The following is a 23,975-nucleotide window of genomic DNA, read 5'->3' on the forward strand; positions in this document are numbered from 1 at the left end:
AAGGGCCTACTTGAAACTTAAGGATTAGAACCTAATTCCTGTTTTCTGGTTGTTTTACCAAATTTTACCAACTAGACCGAACAAAAGGAGCAATATCTTCGACAAGAAGATGCTGCTGATTCAGGTGTGAACTTTAAAATTATAGCATTATTGCTGGGAACTGGTTAAGATATATACATCATAAAGCCTTATTCAGAAGAGTAGCTTTTATCACTAAGCCTAAATTCTTCTCTCCTTGCAGCTGTTACTGCAACTATACACCTGTAGACTGCAACTCTACATCTAGAGCTAATGAGTCCATCTTGAGAGCTAAAATGTCAAAATAAACAGGGTAGCCTAAAGAGATACTAGATAACCATTAGATAGCTAAGTGGTTAAGGGGGCTGGATGCTCTTCCACTGAACTCAGATTGGATTCTCAGCAGCCAGAGGGTGGTTCATATGTACTTCCAGTTCTAAGATGTTTGATGCTATCTTCTGGCCTCCATGAACACCAGGCATACATGTGATACACAGAAATATTCTTACACATAAAGATAATGTTTTTAAAAAGGAATAAATATAGCTTAATAAAATTAGGATAGAGTTATTTTAATGCACATATATACACAAAATCCTTGCTGAGAACAAAGTAAAATATTCTCATTTAATTTCATTAGTCTTTAGATTATAGAAAATGTTATCTTGTGTTTTCAATTGTGATTATTTTTAAGTTCTCCATATGGCACCTATATGATAATATTCCAACTTAAAGGTAGAACAAATAAAATAAAGAATGTTAAGTTGTAAGCCAAAAATAACATAAGAAAACTTAAGAGTTTACCTTACTACCAAAGCCCAGACTGTTATGAAGAAAAGAACACACTGATAAATACTGAAGGAACTAAAGAAATATTAAGGATAAAGAGAAAAGTAATATAACAGAAATCCCCGTAACTATAAGATGAGGTTTAAAAAGAAAATTGACAGAGGTCAGAGCACTACGACCTGAACTCAGAACAGATGCAGAATTAGTCATTAAGCTAAACCAGATTTTAGGACAAGATTAAAGAAATTGCTAATGGTACAAGTTAAATCAGAACAAAAAGTCTTATCACTGAAAGCAAGGGCTCACAGCAGGAAAGGTCTTCTAGGGAGCAGAGACAGGGCTCTAGCTCCATGCTTCTGTTTCTTCAGCACCTGTTGAGGAGGCTGCCTTTGCTTCCATGTGTATTTTTTCATCTTTATCAAGATTGGATGACTTGGATGACTATCTGGGGTTTACCTGACCCCTCTGTGCCGTTCACCTACAATTTGGTCTTTGGCCCAGTACCAAGTCATTTTCGGTACTGTGGCTCTGTAGGAAAACTTGAAATCAGCTATGGTGAGAACATGAGCATTGTATTTTTTGTTTAGAATTGCTTTGACTATTCTGGATCTCTTGTGCAAGATTTTTCTTTTTTCTAGCTCCTTGGAGAACAAGTTTGGAATTCTGATAGGAATTACATTGACTTTGGAGATTGCCTTCATTAGTATAGTATTTTCACAATATTAATTCTGCCAATGTGAATGAGAGGTTTTTCCATCTTCTAGTGTCTGCAATTTCCTTTTCACTGTCCAAACTTTTCATTATACCGGGCTTTCTTTCATTGATTAAATTTTGTTCTGAGGGTTTTTTTTCCTTCTCTTGTTTTGAGGGAATTGTGAATAGGATTGTCTTCCTAATTTCTCTTTTATTACATCCATTACTCTTATTAATATTACTAGTATTATATTATTATGTTGTATTTTTAAAAGTTATAGAGCTTTGTGGGTTAATTTTGTATCCTGCTACTTTGGAAAACTAACCTAGACCTCTGAGATCTCTTAGACACTGAGCCACCAACCAGGCAGCATATGCGAGCTGGTCCAAGGCCACAGTACATATATAGCAGGGGCCTGCCTGATCTGGCCTCAGTTGAGAAGATGCACCTAATCCTGAAGAGACTTGAGGCCCCAGGAAGTGGAGAGGCTTGGGTAGGGGGAACATCCTCTTGGAGACAGGGGTGAAGAGGAATGGCATGAGGAACTGGGGGAAGAGGGACCAGGAGGGAGAGAAAGACTTGACTGACTAAAAAATAAAAATAATAAAAAGAAAGAAAGAAAAACTTCCATCCAATCTAAAACTATTCTGGTAGGGTTTTATGGGCTCTTACATATAGGATCATGTTTTCTGCAGTAAGGAAGCTTTGACATCTTTCTCCTACTTTCCTATTTGTATGTCTTTTATTCTCTTCAGTCGCCTTATTATGTGAGACTTTAAGCAGAAGTTGGGGAGTGTAAGGGAGTTTACAGTGACTCTGAGAGGAGATAGTAGGAGGAGCCAGGTGTTTGTACAACCAAATACATTATGTAAAAACTCAAAGAATTAATTACTTAAAATATTTTTGCTGGGCGTGGTGGCACACGCCTTTAATCCCAGCACTTGGAAGGCAGAGGCAGGTGAATTTCCGAATTCTAGGCCAGCCTGGTCTACAGAGTGAGTTCCAGGACGGCCAGTGCTATAATACAGAGAAACCCTGTCTAAAAAAAAACAAACAAAAACAAACAAGAAAAATATTTTTATTTATTTAATTATTTAATTATTTATTTTTTTATTTTAAACCAAATTTTATTCCCCTCCTGGTCCACCCTCCAACTGTTCTACATCCCAAACCTCCTCCTGGCCTGTCTTCACAAAGATGTCCCAACACCCCATCCCCACCTCCACCCTACCAGACCTCCTCACTCCCTGAGGTCTCCAGGCTCTTGATGGTTAGGTGCATCTTTTCTGACTAAATCCATCAATCGTCTGCTGTATATGTGTTAGGGGCTTCATATTAACTGGTGTAGGCTACCTGGTTGGTGTTCCAATATCTGAATGATCTCCAAGGTCCAGGTTAATTGGGACTGCTGGTTCTCCTCACCTTCTACCAGCCCTCCCTTCAACAACAGGGGTCAGCAGCTTCAGATATCCTTCTTTTGTTCCTGATATTAGTGAAAATGCTTGCAGGTTTTTCCCATTTAAGATAATATTGGTGATACATCTGCTATACGTAGTCTGTATTATGCTGGAGTATGTTTTTTCTACCACCAGATTTGTTGTTGTTGTTGTTTGTTTTTGTTTTTTTCATGAAAAAAAAAATTTCCCCCAAAGGCCTGTTCTGCTTTCTGATATATTTACTTTGTTCTTTATCCCTAATAGACTGTCTTCCATTTGACTTTTCTATTCATGAGACTGAGATTTCTGTTTGATTTATTATACTTTCCATTTCTAAAGTTTAAATTTGAGTTTTTAGTATTTCTAAGAACAGAGTATATAATTTTTCTTTCATGTCTCTTATTGAATTCTTTATTTAATTCATTTGTTTATGTGTATTTGAGTTCATTCAGGAGCTTGTGTCCTCTTTGATTTTTTAAGCATTCTTATAATTATTTTTCTGGCTTACTCTGGAATTAAATCTAATTCAATCTAAGTGGAATATCTCACCATGACACTATGTATTTGCAACCAAATCTGGCTTTCATTTTTCCCTCTTCCTTATGCATCTACAAGATTTAAGCACTTGGGTTTTTGTAGTTAGTTGGATTTTTTCTTTAAGAAGCATATTCTTTCACTGGAAGTCACTGTAACATTCAAGTGCGTCTATACTGTGGTAGAGTTGGGGTGTCATTCTGCTTTACTACATTAGGGCTGTGGGTCAGAAGCTAAACCCTCAGTGCACCAGACATTATCTCCATTAGCATTCTAAGATTAGAATACTAACTGAAACAACCCCAGACAACAGATAAATTCGTTGTGACCACTGTCAATTATACATAATTCTACTCTATCAAGAAAAAAAGAATAAAGGTGCAGGAGAATGTCATATGTATTAAGATACTTATTGTAAGGGTAAGAATGAAAGGAAAATTGGCTGGGTAAGACTAGACATCAATATTATAGTAATGGTTAAAAATAAAGAAGAGGGCCGGGCGGTGGTGGCGCACGCCTTTAATCCCAGCACTTGGGAGGCAGAGACAGGCGGATTTCTGAGTTTGAGGCCAGCCTGGTCTACAAAGTGAGTTCCAGGACAGCCAGTGCTATACAGAGAAACCCTGTCTTGAAAATAAATAAATAAATAAATAAATAAATAAATAAATAAATAAATAAGAACAGGTAAAAGAAAGTTGGGTCAGGATTTCATTAGGGCAAGTAGTTTAAAAATTATTAGTGCTATAGATACTTATATTGAAGAAGTGAAAATATGAATGGAAGGATAAAACAAAGAGAAAATGAGATATGAGAAAGAAAGTTACATGTATTGTATGTAAATAACAGAAAGAACACAACAGAATAGGTATAGAATGGAATGGAATAATCATACAATCTAATTGAGCAATTAAAAAATAGAATGAATCAAGGGATGTTTTTTCACTTGCCATGATAAAATATCATGACCAAAACAAATTACATATTTTGACTTATGGTTCTAGATAAGAGTCCATTATGGAAAAGAAACAACTGTAGCAGAAAACTGAGACCTTAAGTATTCAACCTCAGTCATGAAGCAGAGAAAGCAAGTGGAAATAGGGTAAAACTATGAGCTCTGAAAGTTCACCCTAGTGACATACTTCCTCTGTCAGAGCCATACACTCCAAACCTCCCTAAACAGCACAACTAACTGGGAGCCAAGAATACAAGTACTGGAATCTATAGGGAATGTTTCTCATTTAGACAACCACAATAAATGAAAATTTAAAACAAATAAAAGCCAAAGTGACGGACAAAGCTTCAGTCAATATCCCATCCTTGGTAAGATGAATGTTAGATCCATCTTCTCCATTAAATATTTTCCAGAGCAAATCATAATGATGAGGGACTTGCTATTCATGTATCCAGATGAAACCTGATATATATGATTGGTCAATATTGTTTTATGCTGTATTTCTGCATAGACATCAGGATGGGTGAGTCATTGTTCTGGAGTTTCTCAGACATTTGTATAAATTGTTGTCACTGGAGTACCTCACCCACTGATGAGTAAGATCTTTACACTTCCCTGAGTGAAACTCAGCACCCAAGGCTCTGAAGTAGCTATGCCCTATTTACTTTTTGTCTGGACATGCTCATCTGACTAATGTTTGGATTGCTCCTGTCAGCATCATTAGCCTTAGCTTGAGTAAGTTTCACTCAGTAACTCAGTGGCTTGCATGGAATATTCATAAGGTTCTCTGGGCCTCACACTGTTGGTGGGAAGAAGAAGGTTTGAAGATTTAAGGGCACCATGCTGCATGATTGTCTCTCTAACTGCTTTCTTCCAAGCTGAGCAGCTTAATTGAAGAGTTTCTCTTGGGATCTGTTCCTTCCTTACTCCAGTATTATAGGCAGTGATGAGACATGGCTCCCTGTGGGTGGACGGTTACCCAGAATCGCATCCTCTCTCCATGTCTTATAGATCTTTGGTTTTCACTTCTACAGATTTTTCCATTTTTTTCTTTTCTGGTAAGTCCAGTTCCCCCTCTTCCCTGCCACTTTGTTTAGTGTTCCAGGTTAGTCTGTGAATTCGCTTATAAAGTACCCATTCAATATTTTTGTATTTTATCAAGTTTCTTCCAGTCTGAAAATTAATGTGATGCTCTGTTGCCATTTCACACTTTTCTTCACTTTTTGGAGTCACAGATCAGATCTTTCCATTCAGCTTTACCAGAGCATAGGAAAGTGCTACCTATGCCTACCTGGCTACCTTTCTTCTCTCTAGGACATTCTCATCATTTCAGAATCTAGCTGGGCCCAGCAGGCTGAGCCGGTCTTTGAGCACTATCCCAGCATGTCAGGTCAGTAGGCTGGCAGCTGAGGTGCTCTGCTACTCCTCACTTATGTCTAATGGGATATTGATTTTTCCCCCCCCCCCAATCCCAGCAGGCTCTCCCAAGAAATCAATATCTTACTCGCAGGGAAGCAGACGGAGATGAAATGGAAGGCCTTGAGATAAGGCTGTCACCAACAAATCAAGAATGCTTAAAAGATGGCAAACAAGACACCATCGGAGAAGGCAAAGCACCACAAAATAGGGGACAAACAAAGTCCATACAGAAAACAATAAAGTAACACCAGGAGGGAGAAGGCAAACAGGTCTTAATGAAGTCCTCCTGAAGCAGGGAAAACCCTTGTCATGGCTAGAAAGTAGAAACACTGGTTCTGACAGAGGAGGACAAGCTTTTGTCTACTCTGGTTTGGTTTTTTTGTTGTTGTTAGTTTGTTTTTAAGTCAGAAATTGACAAAGAAAGCATGAAGATGAATCAAGAGTAACAAGTTTTAGTCCCAGCTCTGACGCTCACCAGCTCGGTCACTGGGAGTAAAGTACTCATATACTGCTACGCTTTATTTCCCACATTATAAAATTGAGACAAAATACTAGTTTTTTTTTAATGCAGCAATTAAGATATGTATTAACCAGGTTTGGAATGAATAAACACCAACAAGTCGACAAAGAGTATGCACACATTCCAGTTAAGGATGACAGGATAATGAAACGTGTCTGTTTCTTTTCTTTACCAATATTCTGAAGAAATTAACTGCTATTAATAGAATACATGAAATACCATCTTAATGATTAAAAGAATAAGAAAATGTGATTTCATGAGATTTTGACATAGTTTTAGGAATCTAGAGGAAATGGAAAATTGGTAGTTCTAGCATGGAGATAGATAGTATAGACTAAAGCTTGTGTAGGGGAAGATGATAGGCAAAAGAAATGTCATGCCCACAGTACGTAGCCATCTCTAGAATTGTATTTTCAGGGCAGCTGAAATCAGAGGGACTGAGGGAAAGAATGAGGCCCTCCATTCCTTCTCCATAACATACCAGCGACACCTGTAACATCTACAGTGTGAATCATCTATACTTATATCTTCCAAATAGCCTGAAAATAAATGAATAGAAAGCTTAATCAAAATGAATACAATACAATAAAATTTTAAAAATGCTTCAAAATTATATGGAAAAATGAAAAGTTCACAGACTTAAATGAAGTAATACCAAATCATCATGGACATTATAAAAAAAAAGAATAAAGAAAAGATAGAAAACTATCATGTGTGTGTGTGTGTGTGTTTCTAAGGTGAAAGAACTCAGGATCCAGAAACAAAAATGAACAACAGCCATACACAACAATAACATGTGAACTTACAGAATACTAGGGTTAAATAAATAATCCTGAAACATGACAGACAATGGAAAACAGCTTCAACAGAAAGTTGTAAGAATCAGAATGTCTGAGCCCTCTACAGGGCAGCAAAGAGTATTATTATACAACAGTGGAGCAAGGCTTCCAGCAGTACAGGGAAATAAGTTAAAATCTAAAATCTGAGAACAATGCAGAGATCGAAAATTGTGTGAGGTTTAGAAAATGTATACTTGAACTATCAGAGTCAGAAGCGTCTATGCAGCTTTGCCTACACAATTTCAGAAGCTTGTGTTCCAGGAAAATGAGGTGATGAGACAGGGCTCCAGAATGCGGGCAAGCCATACAGTGGACAAGCAAAGGCAACCACACAGAAAGAAAGAGCAAAGTTCCAGGAGTGTAAGCTGTGTGATGGTCTGGAGGACATTCAAAAAAAAACAGGAGGTGGGAAATAGAGGAGCCTGGGATGTAGTCTGCTAGAACAAAGCTATACTCAACTGAATAATCAGCAGAAAGGGGAATGTTTAAGACCATTAAGGAATAAAGTTTCACTGACATTAATGATGAAGTGCAAACTACATAAGGAAACAACACTGTCATTTTAAATCATATCAGATGGAGTCATTATTTATGATTCAACAAAAAACAGTGACAGGAACACTGGAAAGATTCGGGGTAGTTGAAGAGGAAATAGCCACGCACAGGAAGCCATCTAATGCATCAGATAACACCTATGTTTGTCGTTCTCTCATAGACTAAGAAAAATAATAGAAAACTGCTTAGAAATAGAGAAAAAAGAGAATACAAAGTTTGAGAAGAGAGAGCTACATTCTAATTCTGACTTGGCCACAAGCTAATAAATACATAATTGCAGGTAAATAAGTTAACATCTCTACCATCTGTTTGGGTTTCATAAAGGTTGGAGAGAAGTTGGTAAAATGAAGAACTGAATCACTTAGGGAAAAGTCTCTTTGAAAGAAAGCATGAATCTTTAAAAAGTTTCACTAATATTAGAATTCTCCATGATTTATAGTGACAATTTTCTAAGGACTTATATAGTAAGATAACTCTAATAGCAGCAACATATTGCTATGTAGATACTTAGCATTAAGATGAAAAGCTAGAGGGCCTTCAACAATCCCTGGGTTCCTAAATGGGATTCCTAAAGCTCCACTCTACACCCATGAGAAAAGAAGTCTACCCAGAGACTGCCCCACCCAGGGATCCACCCCATCTGCAGACAACAAACCTAGACACACTATTGCTGATGCCAAGAAGCATCAAGGGCATTGACAGGACCCTGCTGATGCCAAGAAGCATCAAGGGCATTGGCTGTCCCCTGAGAGGCTATGCCAGAGCCTGACCAATACTGATGTGAATGCTCACAGCCACCCTCAGACTAAGCACTGAGACCCCAGTGGAGGATTTAGGGGAAAGATTGAAGGAGCTATAGGGATTTGCAACCCCATAGGAAGAACAACAATATCAAACAATCAGACATCCCAGAACTCTCAGGGACTAAACCATCAATCAAAGAGTACACATGGAGGGACCCATGGCTCTAGCTGCTTATATAACAGAGGATTGCCTTGTCTGGCATCAAGGGGATTTGGATTGCCAAAGCACCCAAGGAGAGTGCTAAGGCAGTGAGGTGGGAATGGGAGGATGGGTGGGTGAGTTTGGGGAGCACCCTCATAGAAGCAGGAGGGAGGGGAATAGCATAGGGGGGTTAGGGAGGGGAAACCTGGAATGGTGATAATGGTAAATAAGTAAAATAACCAATAAAAAATTGAAAAAACAAAAACAAAAACAAAAACAAAAGACAAATTTTCTTTAAAAAAAAAAAACCAAAAAAACAAATTTTCTTCAGAATCCCGTTTGACTCTCTCCTTGATGTTTCCTTATGTGTAGTGGTCCTGATACAATAGAAAGGAAACTGTTTCACCAAGATATAGGTAGCACTTTTATTAGCAAATTCTCTAACAGCTCTTATGAAGTAGATGTTTTTAAAAATCAAACTTCACACTGTACTGGTTTATGGGCTTTCTCCTTGGACACTGGGAACTTTTTGATTAAGAGAAACTGCCCTTAGTTTTCGGTATCTCAGTACTTAGCAAAGTGCCCACTTGAATACAAAGCAGAAATTCTTAAAACATTTTGAGAATGAATATTAACACAGCAAATATTACTATTGAAATTAAAACAAGCAAAGTAGTATTTTCCAACAATACTTTCTTCCTCTACAATTATTTCTAAAAGTTATATAGAAGAATCTGCAATTGCAATAAGCCCCTTAGACGACCCCGATGTTCAAGGCCCTTTTAAGAATCACTGTCAGAGGACAGGTCATTGGCCAAGATCTAAAACTCATGATTAGTATGTCCAATAAACATCACTGAAAAGCTTTCCTGGGGCTGTAGGGATGACTTAAGGTGTTTTCTGCTCTTGTAGAGTGCCTAGATTCAGTTCTTAGCATTAAGATTATGGCTCACAAATGCTTGTAACTCCAGTTCTAGGAGATCTAATGTCCACTTTTGACCCTCTCAAACTCCTAGGTATATTAAGTGCACGGAAACTCAGTCAAGCAAACACACATCCATATAAATAAAATAAATGTACAAATTTTTAAAGAAATGTATGAAGCTTTCTTAGAACTCTGTTCTTTCTTAGTAAAAACAGACAGTTGTGATAACCATTTTGTCTGGCTCAAATAGCAGTACCAGAAACTCCTATGATGATAATGCAAAAGAAAATCAGTAAGGAGAAAAGGTGAATTAATACACTGAGTGATCAGACCCCAGGATTAATGTCAAGTTCTTATGGGACTCTAGTAACATTACTATAGCTTGCAATTCCAGTTTAGGACTGAGGGCATTAAGAGAGGAGGAGGTCTCCTTCACCTTCATGCCTTTCTTCTTATACCCCATCCACACAGCAGGGTACAGTAGCAATCTCCTTATTGTATCTAGAGAGCTTTCTAGATGAAAGAAGTTGCTTTCTCTAGAGTCCTTCTGGGAAATACACAAGTAATTTAATTTTTTTCTTCTGCAGAGTTCTCCAAGGACAGAAATCATCTGCAAAGGGCAGGAAGAGAATAATAGATTAGACAAATCTTCTGAAAGTGTCCTTGAGAGACATGACAGTATAAACACTGCTCTTCTATTCAGTAGCTTCTGACAAAGTGATCGCTTTTTCTGTCACAGCTATTGTATTGGGTTATAAACAGGGACACTCATGGATGAGGGTAGGGGCCCAAGCTCATGAAAAATAATCATGACATAAAGTCTGAAGCAAAGAAAGCTATCACCTGAAATCGTTAATGTTGGATAGCAAGCTGTGTCTCAGGAAGAGAACAAGGTACACAAAAGCAGAAAGTGTATTCTGCTTACAAAGACCAGGAGATTTCAAGCAACTGAGAGTAATCATGGAGAGCATTGAAGTAAACAAAGCTCCAGGGGAGCAAGTATAAAGCTCTCTGTGGCAGTTTTTGATGTTCAGTCAAAAGGTTCCTGAAGGATGAGTAACAGGTTATATTAAGGACTAATGTAGGTGTCTGTGTGTGAGGGGGTCTCCAAACAAGTATTTGTAGAGAAATGCTGAGATCCAGGCATATCAGTTGACATCGTTAGATGGTATGAAGGCATAGATGCCAAAAAAAAAAAAAGTTTAAGGAGTGGAGATCAATAATTACACCTGGAGGTAGATATTCAAGCAGATGACACAACCCAGAAACAAATTCTGGTTTTATTTAATCATTCCTTGGATCAAGGCACGTGTAAAGTGGTCTACTTATAAAGTCTGGAGATCAAAATTTAGTTATACTCTGTACTAGGATGCACCCAGGCAATTTTTTTATCCCTAACAATCCAGAATTTAATAAGCTATTCTTATTACCTACAGTTTTATGGAAAAGGGGCTTTTGTATTTCAGATGAAGCTTGAGGTGGGTGGGGCCTTGCAAGCATCTTTAGGCCACAGAATTCTCAAAAGCAGTACATAGGTCTTTTGTTGGAAAATGATTAGCAGAATACAAAATGGAATTCTGAGTGGCTAGGGAGATAGCTCCATGGATAAAGCATTTGCCTTGCAAGCATGAAGACTGGAGTGCATATTCCTAAAACCCACATACAATCATGGCAGCTATGATGAGCTTCTTTATAATCCCAGTACTTGAGAGGCAGAAACAGAGGATCCTCTAGGAAATCTGGTTAGTGAAACTAGCTAGAGTTAAAGAGAGAACCTGACTCAATAAATAAGGTAAGGTGATTGCAGGAGATAGCTGGTATTGACTTTGGTCTTCCACATGTGCATATGCACATGTACATATGCTCTCCCTTATACTTGTGTAGCCGCACCCATGTGACCACACCCATACACATGCACACCACACACATGCAGGCAAAATGAGAAGTAAACCCAGTTCTTACAGGTCAAGTTAACTCCAGCCTTCCTCTAGATAAGCTCACTAGTTTGTAGCTTCTGTTCCTTTCTCATACTGAACGGATCCACATGAGAACCATTCTGCATCCATACAGTGACTCTCCAAAGGAAAGGAGGGAGGCAGTGGGGCCTTCTACCAAGGCAGCTGGCAAAGTTTTTTGCATTTTCCTGAAAGGCTTCTTCCCCATTCTCTCTGATACCCACTCCTCCTCCCAAATAATACTCTAACTAAGCATGTTTTCTTCTGAAATTCCTATCTCCAAGCATTTTTCTTACCATGCTGCAAATAAGACATATGAAATTCAAGGAACCAAGGGAGTAACTAAAGAGGATTCTATGATTTGGTTGGCAGGCATGACTGAGAAGCCCTTGGAATTTGAAATTAGGATGCAATGATTACATGGAGTTGTACTCTTTTATGTATGATGTGTGACATTTCCATACTTGAATATAATGGGTTGCGATCAAGTCCATCCCCCATTCCTTCTCCTTCAATCCCTCCTTTGTTTCCCATGTCCATTCGATTCCCTCCAAACTCCAAGTATTCTTTTAAAAATTAAATAATAAAAACACTGAGTCCACTGAGTATTGTCTATATGTGCACAGGCGTAAGGCCATCTACTGGAGCATGCATAGCTACTCGGGAGCTGAGTCCCTGAGGAAAACTGACTCTGCCTTCTCCAGAAGCCATCAATTGCCAACAGTTTCTCAACTAGAAGTAAGACTCCATACCCCACTTTGCTCTCCATCCTGAGGTCTGGCTTGGTTTGATCTTACACAGGTCTTGTGCATGTTGTCACAACCCATGAGTCCACCTGCGGCACTGCTTTATTGCATCCAGAAAACGTTAGTTTACTGATTTTTGTCATCCACTAACTCTATCTCTTAGAAACTTTCTGTCCCACCTTCTGCAATGATCCCTGAGTCTTAGAAAAGAAGAAATTTAGGAATGAACACTTCCAAAGTCTCTTAGTCACTGCATGTTGATCAGTGGTAATTCTCGTTATGGTAACTGGCATCTACTACAAGAAAATCATGTTTTGTTTTGTTTTGTTTTGTTTTGTTTTGTTCTACAATGCATTTTTTAAATTAAAAATAGATTCTTCCTTCAAAGAATATATGTGGATCACAGTTTACCCTCCATCCACTCCTCCCAGCTAACCCACTACCCCCCTCATCTCCCATAGACTCACTACCCTTCTGTTTTCAGAAAATAGCATGCCTTCTAGAGGCAGCAGTAAAACAGGACAAAACAAGATACAATAAGACAAAGGAAAGCCCTTATATTGGTACTGAACAATGAAACCAATAGGAGGAAAAGAGTATTAAGAGCAAGCAAGAGTCAGAGATACACCCCCCACCCTCACTGTTAACAGCTCCATGAACACAGCAAGCTAGCAGCCATAACATATATACAAGGACCTGATAAATATCCAAGCAGGTCCCTCGCTTGGTGTTTCAGTTTCCATGAGCCCATGTGAGTCTGCCTTAGTTGAGTCAGTGGGTCATATTCTCCTGGCATTCTCCACCCTCTTTAACTCCTACAATCCTTCCTCATCCTCTTCCAGGGTTTCCTGATCTCCTAGGGGAGGAAACCAATTGAGACCTCATATCTAGACTGTTTCCCTGCATAATGTCAGCAGTGTTTGTTTGTTTGTTTGTTTGTTTGTTTGTTTTAACTAGGGACTGAACCCAGGGATTTGCATTTTGTTAGGCAAATGTTCTGCCACTGAGGTAAATCCCAGCTTAATTCATAATTGATAGCATTATTAGAAAGTGGTAGAAGTTCTCAAAGTTGGAGTACATTTAGGTTAAGTAGGTCATGAAGGTGTGCCCAAGAAGAGTATATATTTCTCTTCGTCTTAACCTTCCTTCCTTTCTTTCCTGATCTTCCTTTTCTTCACTCTTTGCCTTTCTCCCTTTGCCCCTTCCGCTTAGTCTTCATTCCTGTCTTTCCTCACTCACATGTTGGCCTTACCTTAGTCAAAGAACCATGGGCTGAGAAATATATTTAGACCTTTCTTCTTTCCAAGGATTTTCTCTCTATCATTTTGTCACAGTGAAAACAAGGCCTATTTTCATCACATGCATCTCTCTCATTAGACTTTAATCTTCTGGAGAGCAGACTCAGATTTTCCCATCTGCAAGTATCAGTTGCTCAGTATAAATAGTTATTATAGAAAGTCACAATGGGGGAAAGCTACAAGGTAGCACACTGTATGGTGGAATGACTAAGCTTGACTGTTAGCACACTTATATTCACATCTCAGCTTTATTACATGCCAACCACAAGTACTTTGCCTAGTCACTTACACTTTCTACTTTAAACTTCAAAGCCCTCATGTGTAAGACAGGAATTAACAGCAACTTCATTGCAAACTTGTTTGAAGGAAACCAATAGCACAGCATTTCATGCAAAGATAGTCTTATGTTACCTTGAAAAGAGAAGCTGAGCTGGGTATGGTGGCACACGCCTTTAATTCCAGCACTTGTGAGGCAGAGGCAGGTAAATTTCTGAGTTCGAGGCCAGCCTGGTCTACAGAGTGAGTTCCAGGACTGCTAGGGCTACCCTGAGAAACTCTGTCTCAAAGAAAGAAGAAAAACAAAAACAAAAACAGAAACAGAAAAAAAGAAATGAAAAGCTGTTCTTATTAGAAAACATCTGAACAGTTCAGAATTCGTAGTCTACAAGGCTTCTTGTGTAACTGCTCTGCAATTGGACCTGAAAAGCAGACATCAATAATGTGTAAACCATGAGTGTAGCTCTGCTCTAATAGAAGTTTAGAGTAATATAGAGGTGACCTATATTTGACCCAGAGGTCATAGTTTATTGACACTTCCTAACTTGTCTGACTATTATTCATTATTAAAAAAAAAAAAAGCCTATTAGAGATTTTTGATGTAGGCAGCGAGGAAATCAAAAACAATTCCATTCAAATTTCAATGTATGGCACCTAAACTTGGTCTCAAGATGGCACACTATAATTTTCTAAATGTGAGAAAGCAAAGGTTTGGAGGTCTAAGTTATAAAATCACAAGCTATGAAGGACAGAGTGACAGGGGCAATACTGAACCTTCTAGTAACCAAGCCATGATGACCTTTTCTAATGGTCTCTTTCCCCTCCCGTGAAATGGGATGACCAGCTATCTAGCAAATTATAAGCACAGAGCTAGAGCATATGTAGAGAAATAATTATGCAAAAATTAATAAGTTATTATTGATTTATGCTGATCTGTAAGCAGATGGGTAGATTGAGTTAAGCCAACTCTCAAACTCAGGAAAAGATTTCCATTTTTCAAGTAAGGCACTCAGAACCTGTCAGAAGTAATTATTCAGAAGGTGCTAGTGCAGACTGGTAGTCATCATGAACCCAATCATGACTACTAAACACACCCAGAATCTCCTTTAACTTACACTTTCTAACTTTATTCTGATTTTAGATTTTCTTCTTTTTATGACTCTAAGTTCTAACAGCTACAAGTAGGAGAACAAAAAGTACAGGGTGAACTGGATGACAGGTTTAAAAGAGATGGACACATCAATCAGTCTAACCATAGCCTATAATTCCATCTAAAGCCATGGGAGAAAATGTGCAAATTTATTTATTTTTCTTAGTACCTTGTTAATAAAATAATAATCATGTTTCTTTGAATACATTATGGACTATAACACAGATCCTGAAAGAAAGTCATCTGATTCAAATTGTGCTCATCAAAGAATACATAAAGTGACTATCGAGGTTTCTTTTTGACATTTGGGAACTAGAAAGAATGAGAGATGGCTTATTACTTGATTTAATAGAAAAGGATTTAAAAAAATAATGTGCTATGCTCAACTCATTAAAAAAGAAATTAGAATAGCTATTTACCCATACCCAAGTGCAATTATCTATGCAATTCCAGTTTGTACAAATGCATGTTTTATAACTGTTTATTTTCTAGATGCCTGTAAAATAAATGACGTGTGATACGGCCCTTTGAGCAGCTTCCAGAAAACTCACCAATATTAACTGCTCTCCGTGCCAGCTTCAGAATGAACTTGAAAATAATAAAAGAGCTCAGTAAATTTGATGAAACACAGAAAACTTTCCCTTTACAACAACAGCAACAACAACATAATTCAAGGCCAGCATTCCCACTGCTTTATCTAAGTGTTTAACATGGGGCAAACCACTTAGGAACTGCCACTCAGTACAGCTGCCTCTTAGAAGAAACACAGAAAGCAAAACAAAAGTAAGCCTGGTGTTTGTTATGACGCAGCATCAGATTATAGGAAGCATCTTATTTTTAAAATGTCACTATAATAGGGTATGAGGAAACATGTATTAAAATAAAAATATAAAATAACTATAAAACATCAGGGTGGTCACCTATGCTTCAGGGTTTTGTTTGTTTGTTTGTTTGTTTTTATTTCGTTTGAGTGATAATAAGGCCTACCCCATAAAGTCTTAAAATAATTGAGTGGGTTCTTACCTAAAAGAAAAAAAAGATAAACCTTTGCACAGAGTTAACATATAACAGGGACTAGAGAGATTGCTCAGTGGTTAAGCGAGCTTCCTACTCTTTCAGAGAACAAAAGTTTGCTTTCCAGCACCCATATGGAGCTGCTCAAAACTGCATCTCCAGCTCCAGGGAAGCCAACACTTTCTTTTGCCCTCCTCAGACACCTGCACACATGTGGCACATAGACACACATAATAAAAATTAGTAAACCTTTTTTTTTTAAATCAAGTCAACATATAACAAAATTTTGAGATTGCCAGTGTGGATTCACATCACACAGGAGAGTAGAGTCTAAAAGGTACTGGAGTAGTACAGGGGAAGGCCAGGACCAGGAAGCAGGAGTGGGTTGGTTGGAGAACAGGGCGGGGATAGGGTATAGGGGACTTTCTGAGAGGAAACTAGGAAAGTGGATAGCATTGGAAATGTAAATGAAGAAAATATCTAATTTAAAAAAAGTTACTGGAGCAAAGACTGCAATAAACTTGTTTTTCTCACCCTTTATTTATGGTAAGCTACGTACATTCTCATTTGAAAACCCTAATGCCAGGTGGATATAGTGAACAGAATCATGCATGCATCCAGAAAAACAATCCAACTTGATCTTCCACAATGGATTCAAGCCCCAGAGAAACAGCTTAAGGAAGAAACTTTTTCTAACCACCTAGCAGCACTGAACCTATTATTTTCTGAACCAGTGAAGAATTTAACTTTAAACATAACTGTTCTTGGGTCTAGCAGAGGCTGGTTGGGTAAAGCTTATAAACTCCAGGCTTTCCCAAACATCCTGCCATCCTGCTCCAGAAACAAACAAACGAAAACAAAAAACAAACAAACAAAAAAAGGTTCTGCATCTAGTTGGTCATTTCCTAGTCTAGTTAATTGGTGCAATCTAGGTCAAAAGATTGTGTCTGTTTTTTTTTTCTTTTTCTTTTGAATTTATTGGATATTTTCTTTATTTACATTTCAAATGTTATCCCCTTTCCTGGTTTCCCCTCCGAAAATCCCCCTCCCCCTATCTTCTCCCTCCCTCCCCCTGCTCACCAGCCCACCCACTCCAGCTTCCTGGCTCTGGCATTCCCTTACACTGGAGCATAGAGCCTTTACAGGACCAAGGGCCTCTTCTCCCATTGATGTCCGAAAAGGCCATCCTCTGTAAGATTGTGTCTTAAGTCCAGAAGAAGCAATAAAGGAAAATATGAACAAGTGAGATGGTTCAGTGGGTAATGGCATTTGCTGCCAAATCTGACAATCTTCCATTCCTGGAACCTAATAGGGGAACAAAAGAATTGAATCACAAGGACTTTTCTTTGACTTCCACACATGTCAAGATACACACACATAAACACACACACACAGAGAGAGAGAGGGGGGGGGGAGAGGGAGAGGGAGAGAGAGAGAGAGAGAGAGAGAGAGAGAGAGAGAGAGAGAGAGAGAGAATATTTTTGTTTTTGTTTTGTTTGTTTTGTTTTGTTTTGTTTTGTTTTATTTTGTTTTGAGACAGGGTTTCTCTGTGTAGCCCTGGCTGTCCTGGAACTCACTCTGTAGACCAGGCTGGCCTCAAATTCAGAAATCCACCTGCCTCTGCTTCTGCCTCTGCCTCTCAAGTGCAGGGATTAAAGGCATGTGCCACCACTGCCTGGCTAGATTTTGTGTGTGTGTGTGTGTGTGTGTGTGTGTGTGAGAGAGAGAGAGAGAGAAAGAGAGAGAGAGAGAGAGAGAGAGAGAGAGAGAGAGAAAATCTGAAAAGCTATTATAAATAGCATATTATGTGCTTATCTAGAATATACAAATCTATGAGTTTAGTCAAATCCCTAGCACCTCATAAAACATGTACAGTGACAGATGCCTGTAATCTCAGCGCTCAGGAAATGGCAGCAGAAAGATCAATAAGACAAGGTCATACTAGATTAACCTTGTCTATTCATAGCAAAATAATAACACATGGTCATCCTTGACTACATAGTGAGTTTGAGGCCACCCTAGGTATGGAAGACTTGCCTCCAAAAAAAAAAAGGGGGGGGGAAGAAACAAACAAACAAAAAAAGAATTATAAGTTTTCCCTGTGTAAGTGAGCTAAAAAAAAAAACTCTAAAGGTAGTAAATGTGTTTAGCACTTATTAAAATACAGTAGGGAAAAAGCTGTGCTGTGTCAAGTGTTCACTCTTTTTCTACAATAAGTAGCACCATGTCAGATGATCCACAGTCAAGCACATATATTCTCTCATCCACAGGCATATTGACTTTTAACTCAAAATAGCTGCTTCCCAATGCACCTCTTTACCTACAGCATTCTTGAAAGTGTGTACCTACAGATTCACTATACATAGAAGAGAAATCAGCCAGTAGTAAATCTTGAGATAAAGGGAAACAAGAACAGAATACACTGCAGGTTTTCCTCTGTGAATTAGACTCATCCTCACTATTACACAGATTCAACATGCTCCATTGTTTCAATGCCCCATTTCTGCACACAGCTGCACCTACAGAACCACACTTTAAGAGCGAAATGAAGTGCTGGTGGTGGGAGGTCAGATACAAAAGGACTTCTCACAAGAGTACAGCTGTGTGCACCCCAGAGCCAACTATGGACAGTAAAACCCAGATTAGCTGATGGACTCTAGGCTATGGCACCGATCAACAGTAGCTGTGTGTGTGTGTGTGTGTGTGACAGTGAAATCGTGCAATGTATCTAGGTGATCCACATACATTTTCACAATAATTTCAACAACTTCAGAAGATGGTAAGAAAGCAAATCCCCAAAGTGAAAGTGGGAAGACTCAGACAACAGCTTCCAGGAATGCACTAGGTGAACCTGTTAACACATCGCAGGGTTCAGTCCACCCTCGAGAGGAGCTTAGATGGCAGGACTCCAAATTTTTTATAATGAAAGCAAATTGTGAAAATTATATATGTTCACAGGAAAGCATAAAACATCTATTGTTAGAGTAAATGGACAGAGAAAGATGGACTGAGATCCCACTTATACATGTAAGTGTAAGCTTACAACCAGGAGTAAAACAAATTGATAATTATTTTTAAATGGCAGGAATAAATCAGGAATGTTTGGGGAAAGTTAATATGCTTGAGGGAGCAACCATATGTTACCTAGAAAATCCACACTCATTCATACAGAGTGCAAAGAAAATCTGATTTGGTAAAGATCATTTTTCCTTCCTTTGAATTTAATATAAGAAGGTAAGATTTAAAGATCAGATGCACCACTTTATGTATGTATACATACAAACATATGAAAGTTACTGAAGAAACTGCAAGGCTAAGGCATGAAATTCTCCTGGGCAGTAGGGTCAACAGCATGGTGGAAGGTAGTTTTGATTATAAGCTCCAGTTTCAATCAAGAAAGGGCAAGGTTACTACTGATGTCCATGGTATTTCTACAGGTTGTGGCTATGAGGGCAAAGACAGAGTGTGTGGCTTTGACTCATTAGTAGGTTTTGAGATATAAAAAGGGAAAAACGGAAATCAGATGTTCATTGCCAGCTGATTATGATATCATTCAAGAGATCTGCTTACGTTATCAAAATATTATAATAGACACATCCCCTGATCCCACATGCAATCAAAGAAGGAACTGCTGTTCCCAAATGCTGCCATCTCAGGGTCAAACAGGAAGTTTAATCTGGGTCTCAGTTTTATGGGGTAAAATGCCGTATTCAAATCTTAGCAGACTTTTATTTCCGACGTGTGAAAGGACTTGTTCAGCAGCTTGGCACTACACTTTGCCAGTGATGCATATTTTTGCAGAGGTTTCAAATATTGATGGTGAAGTTAACTCAGGGTCAGCAAGCCATTATTGTTAGAAGGCTCAGCAGGGCAACTTCAAATGAATTGCTTTTAGAGAGAAGACAGAAGTAGAATGTAGACTCTATGTTTCACCATGTGGTCTTACACAATCATGTGCACATTGCTTGTGAAATTCCATGGCCCACTTTCTCACACGTGTACATAGCGTGTACATAGCTTCTCTTCAAACTTAACACTAGTGTAAATTTGGACAATTGGAAATATAGTATCTAAGTGGGAAGGTCAGCCAGGCCTGAAGTTAATGAGCATAGGATTCTCAGGCATACAGAATTTGATGCTGCAATGGGGGAACAAAGAGAAGTAAGGAAAACAAAGTTAAGAAAGTTCTTAGACGCTGAAGTAATTCAACCTGACCAACAGTTCATAGCCTCCTTACCCTGTTTCTTGTTAGTAATTAATCTCTACTCTGCACACTACAAATTTTACATATGCTATGCTATGGTTAGGCATGAAGCCTGATTGTATCTGCTTTAAAAATATCTGCACTTTCAGTGCACATAATACTTGACTGGTAAGTAAGATATTCTTTATGGTGTCCATTCAGTGGAAGAATAATAAAAGACCACTTCTCCATAAAATATATTCCTTCTCATTCAGCAGTAGTTAAGAAGAGTAATGCAGAACACCATGTCTCCTGTGAACAGATGAAGAGTTGAAATAAAGCAAGGAAGCAAGCAAGAAAGGAAGAATGAAAACAAGAAAGCAAGAAAAAAGACAAGGAAAGGATCTGAAGGAAAGTACACACAGTGTGAAAGTGGGGTATGTGGCTCAGGGAAAATGAAGACTATGTTAGTTAACTGGTGTTTTGGAATGAAAAAGGAAATTCCAGGATAATTCAGGGGAAAACTACGGATGTTAAATTTCTTGTGTTCTAGAACTAAGGGATGAATAATACGAAATTGCTAATTAAGGATTAAAAGAGCTACAGAAGTACACTAGAATATGAAACTGTTTAAAACAAAACAAAACAAAAACAAAACAAAACAAAACAAAAAACAAAAAAATCCAAAACAAAACAAAAAACAAGCAAGCAAGCAAACAAACAAAGAAACAAACAAAGGCACCACTAAGAACTGAACAACCTAACTCACGAAACCCAAGGAAATCTTAGTGAGCTATGGTAGAGCAGAGAGGGGCCAGGTGCTGAGTGTGTCCAGAAATTACTCTAACCAAGACTGCTTCAATTGGGAACCCATAAGTGGGACCAGCAGCTCTTTTCCCTTTCCATCATCTTGTGAGTCGAGTAGTAGCTTAATCCTGCTGGGTTTACACTTCAGGGATATTCTTAAATAAGCCTTTTCTTTTCAATCCCTAGATAATCTTGGGCAAGGTCATTTTCCCATAGGAATCCAGAAATGTTTAAATCAAAGGAAACATATTTAATGAAACATTTTATTTCTTCCAGCTATCTGAAAATACATAGCTATGTTTAACCTATAGAGTAGAGTAGAGTATCTATAGTAAGATACTATGTAACAGAACACCTGCAACCCACTTTGAATGATGGCCATTCAAGGAATTTCCCCCACAATTCTCTGAAGCTATATATGAATGTCTGCAATGGAGTCTACTGATGACCTCCAGAAGTAAAGAGATAATACCTGTCTTATGCACATCTGAATTCCAAACAAGTAGCAAATGCTTGGGATTCACAGATATCTAAATATTTATTTTACATTAATTAAAAAGAGTAGGACAGCTATGATAACAAAATTACATAGATTATAATATAAATAATCTAAATGATATATTTATATGCATACAGAAAATCTCAGAAAACACAACAAAATAAGGTGATGAATATGCTAACTACCCTAGTTTGATTATTATCCAATGAGTAAATAAATCAAGGTATACTGCCTGACATAAATTTGTCTAAGTATTTATGTTAATTAAAAGTAAATTGAAGCCGGGCGTGGTGGCGCACGCCTTTAATCCCAGCACTCGGGAGGCAGAGGCAGGCGGATTTCTGAGTTCGAGGCCAGCCTGGTCTACAAAGTGAGTTCCAGGACAGCCAGGGCTACACAGAGAAACCCTGTCTCGAAAAACCAAAAAAAAAAAAAAAAAAAAAAGTAAATTGAACTGAACATATTTACTATTAAAGTTATTCCCTGCTATGATTGAGATTTAACATATAAACCAAAATTGGAACTAAGAGTGAGAGTAGAAAAGAAAATTTGTTCTAACAAATCTAAGGTAAGGCACAGCTCTACGTGCAATTCTCTTTGTACACAAAGGTTCCTGGCTCTCAGTTCCTCGTACTTCCCAGGCTACCAGCAGAACCAGAAATACCAAGCTAGGCTATGCTCTCCACATTTGTATTATTCTGTCTCTTTCCCCACTATCCTAGTATCCCCAATATGGTGGTTCTATATGATTGTCATCTCTTCATTCATATGACAAAGTATAACTCCTGACATGCACATGCATGCACTTAATGGTCACAGTGTGAAGAATAAGACAGTGACACAGAATGTGACCTCTATTTCTTTCATATATTTTCAAATATTTATGAATATATATATATATATATATATCTGTGAAATTACAAAAAAAAAATATATATATATATATATATATCTGTGAAATTACAAAATGTTGTAAGGACTGAGTGCAAGAATGTTTGTAAAACATGCCAGTATGAATTGAGCTCAAAAACTTGTTTACAATTATAATTATGATCCATGTGTAATCTAAATAATCTAAAGGATATATTTATATGCATACAGAAAATCTCAGAAAACACTACAAAATAAGGTGATGAACATGTTAACTACCTTAGTTTGATTATTATCCCAATAAGTGAATGAATCAAGGCATACTGCCTGACATGTGGCCACATACAAGTGGTTTGGTTTATCTAGTCATAATCATCTTAAGTAGTAAATAATAATTTCTGTCACTTATTACATAACTATGAGAAAGAGCACAAAACAATTTGCTAACTCCAAATCACTGGACAGAAACATTATTGTCACTATGATAATAATAATGGTTATATGTTGGTTTCTTTGTAAATCCTACTCTATTAACCTTATTATTTAATGTAGCATTACCTTGGCTGATGTTTCAAACCATCCTACGAAGCCATGCTCCTTGCAGAACTGGTCCATCTTGAGTCCATTGTTCATAAGCACATCCTTCCCTTGGTCACATTTGTTGGCCAACAGAACCACTGACACTGGCTTACCATTAGGGAGCGTTAACTTTGAGTCCAAATCATTTTTCCACTTTGCCACAGCTTCAAATGTGGCTGGTCTGGTGACATCAAAAACAATAAATGCCCCCATAGCTTCCCGGTAATAAACTCTTGTCATGTTTCCAAATCTTTCTTGACCTGTCAGCAAAAAGAGACAGAATTCACTAAGTTACTAAAATTTGAATCATAATTGTACACTACACTGGAGCTTCATACCCCCCCCAAATGATCAGGTGATGCAATAGAAAGTTTTAATGCTAATATTTAGAGACAGGATAAAATATACATTTATGTAGCTATGTTGTTTAATATTTACAACCAGAAAGGAAAATTTAATTTTTTAAAAATAGGTATTTGATTATTGGGCCTTTAAGTTAGCTCAACATTTGTAGGCTCTTGCCATTTATCCTAAAGACATTAATTCAAACCCTATAACTACCATGGTAAAAGGAGAAACCTGATTACCTCAACTTGTCTTCTGAACTGCACAAATGTGCTATAGTATACGTGCTTGTGTATGTGTGTGTGCACTTGAATGGGCACAAAATAAGAAAATAAATGTGAAAGATGAAATATTTATTGAGAAAATGTATAGCATACAATATTTTATAACTCTGCTTATTTAGTACCTCAATAAGTGTATATGGATATTTACATTAAGTTAATTAAAACAATAAAATTTAATTACTTCAATCTGGTAAGTCATAGTAGTTAGCTACATTTCAAGTGTTAAATTACATGTGGCCTTCTTTGGAATTCAGGGTAAGGTGACATATTAGGAGCTGTGTCTGTGAGACTAGCAGAAAAAATATTTATATTAAAAATAGGTTCTATTCTTATAAAAGAAAGA

The 23,975-nt window shown here is 37.8% G+C and overlaps 1 protein-coding gene across 1 annotated transcript in view; it reads right to left on the reverse strand.

Moving 5' to 3' along the window:
- The window catches only part of Rab38 (RAB38, member RAS oncogene family), a 71,349-nt gene that overhangs the window by 24,027 nt on the left and 23,347 nt on the right, over nucleotides 1-23,975 (reverse strand). The window contains exon 2 of the mRNA XM_021168234.2: nucleotides 22,983-23,263. Coding sequence (XP_021023893.1) covers nucleotides 22,983-23,263 — 281 coding nt within the window. The remainder of the gene's footprint in view (nucleotides 1-22,982; nucleotides 23,264-23,975) is intronic.

This window comes from Mus caroli, unplaced genomic scaffold, assembly GCF_978045245.1.
Source record: "Mus caroli unplaced genomic scaffold, Mus_caroli_1 scaffold_8, whole genome shotgun sequence".
In the NCBI taxonomy this organism is placed as follows: Eukaryota; Metazoa; Chordata; class Mammalia; order Rodentia; family Muridae; genus Mus; species Mus caroli.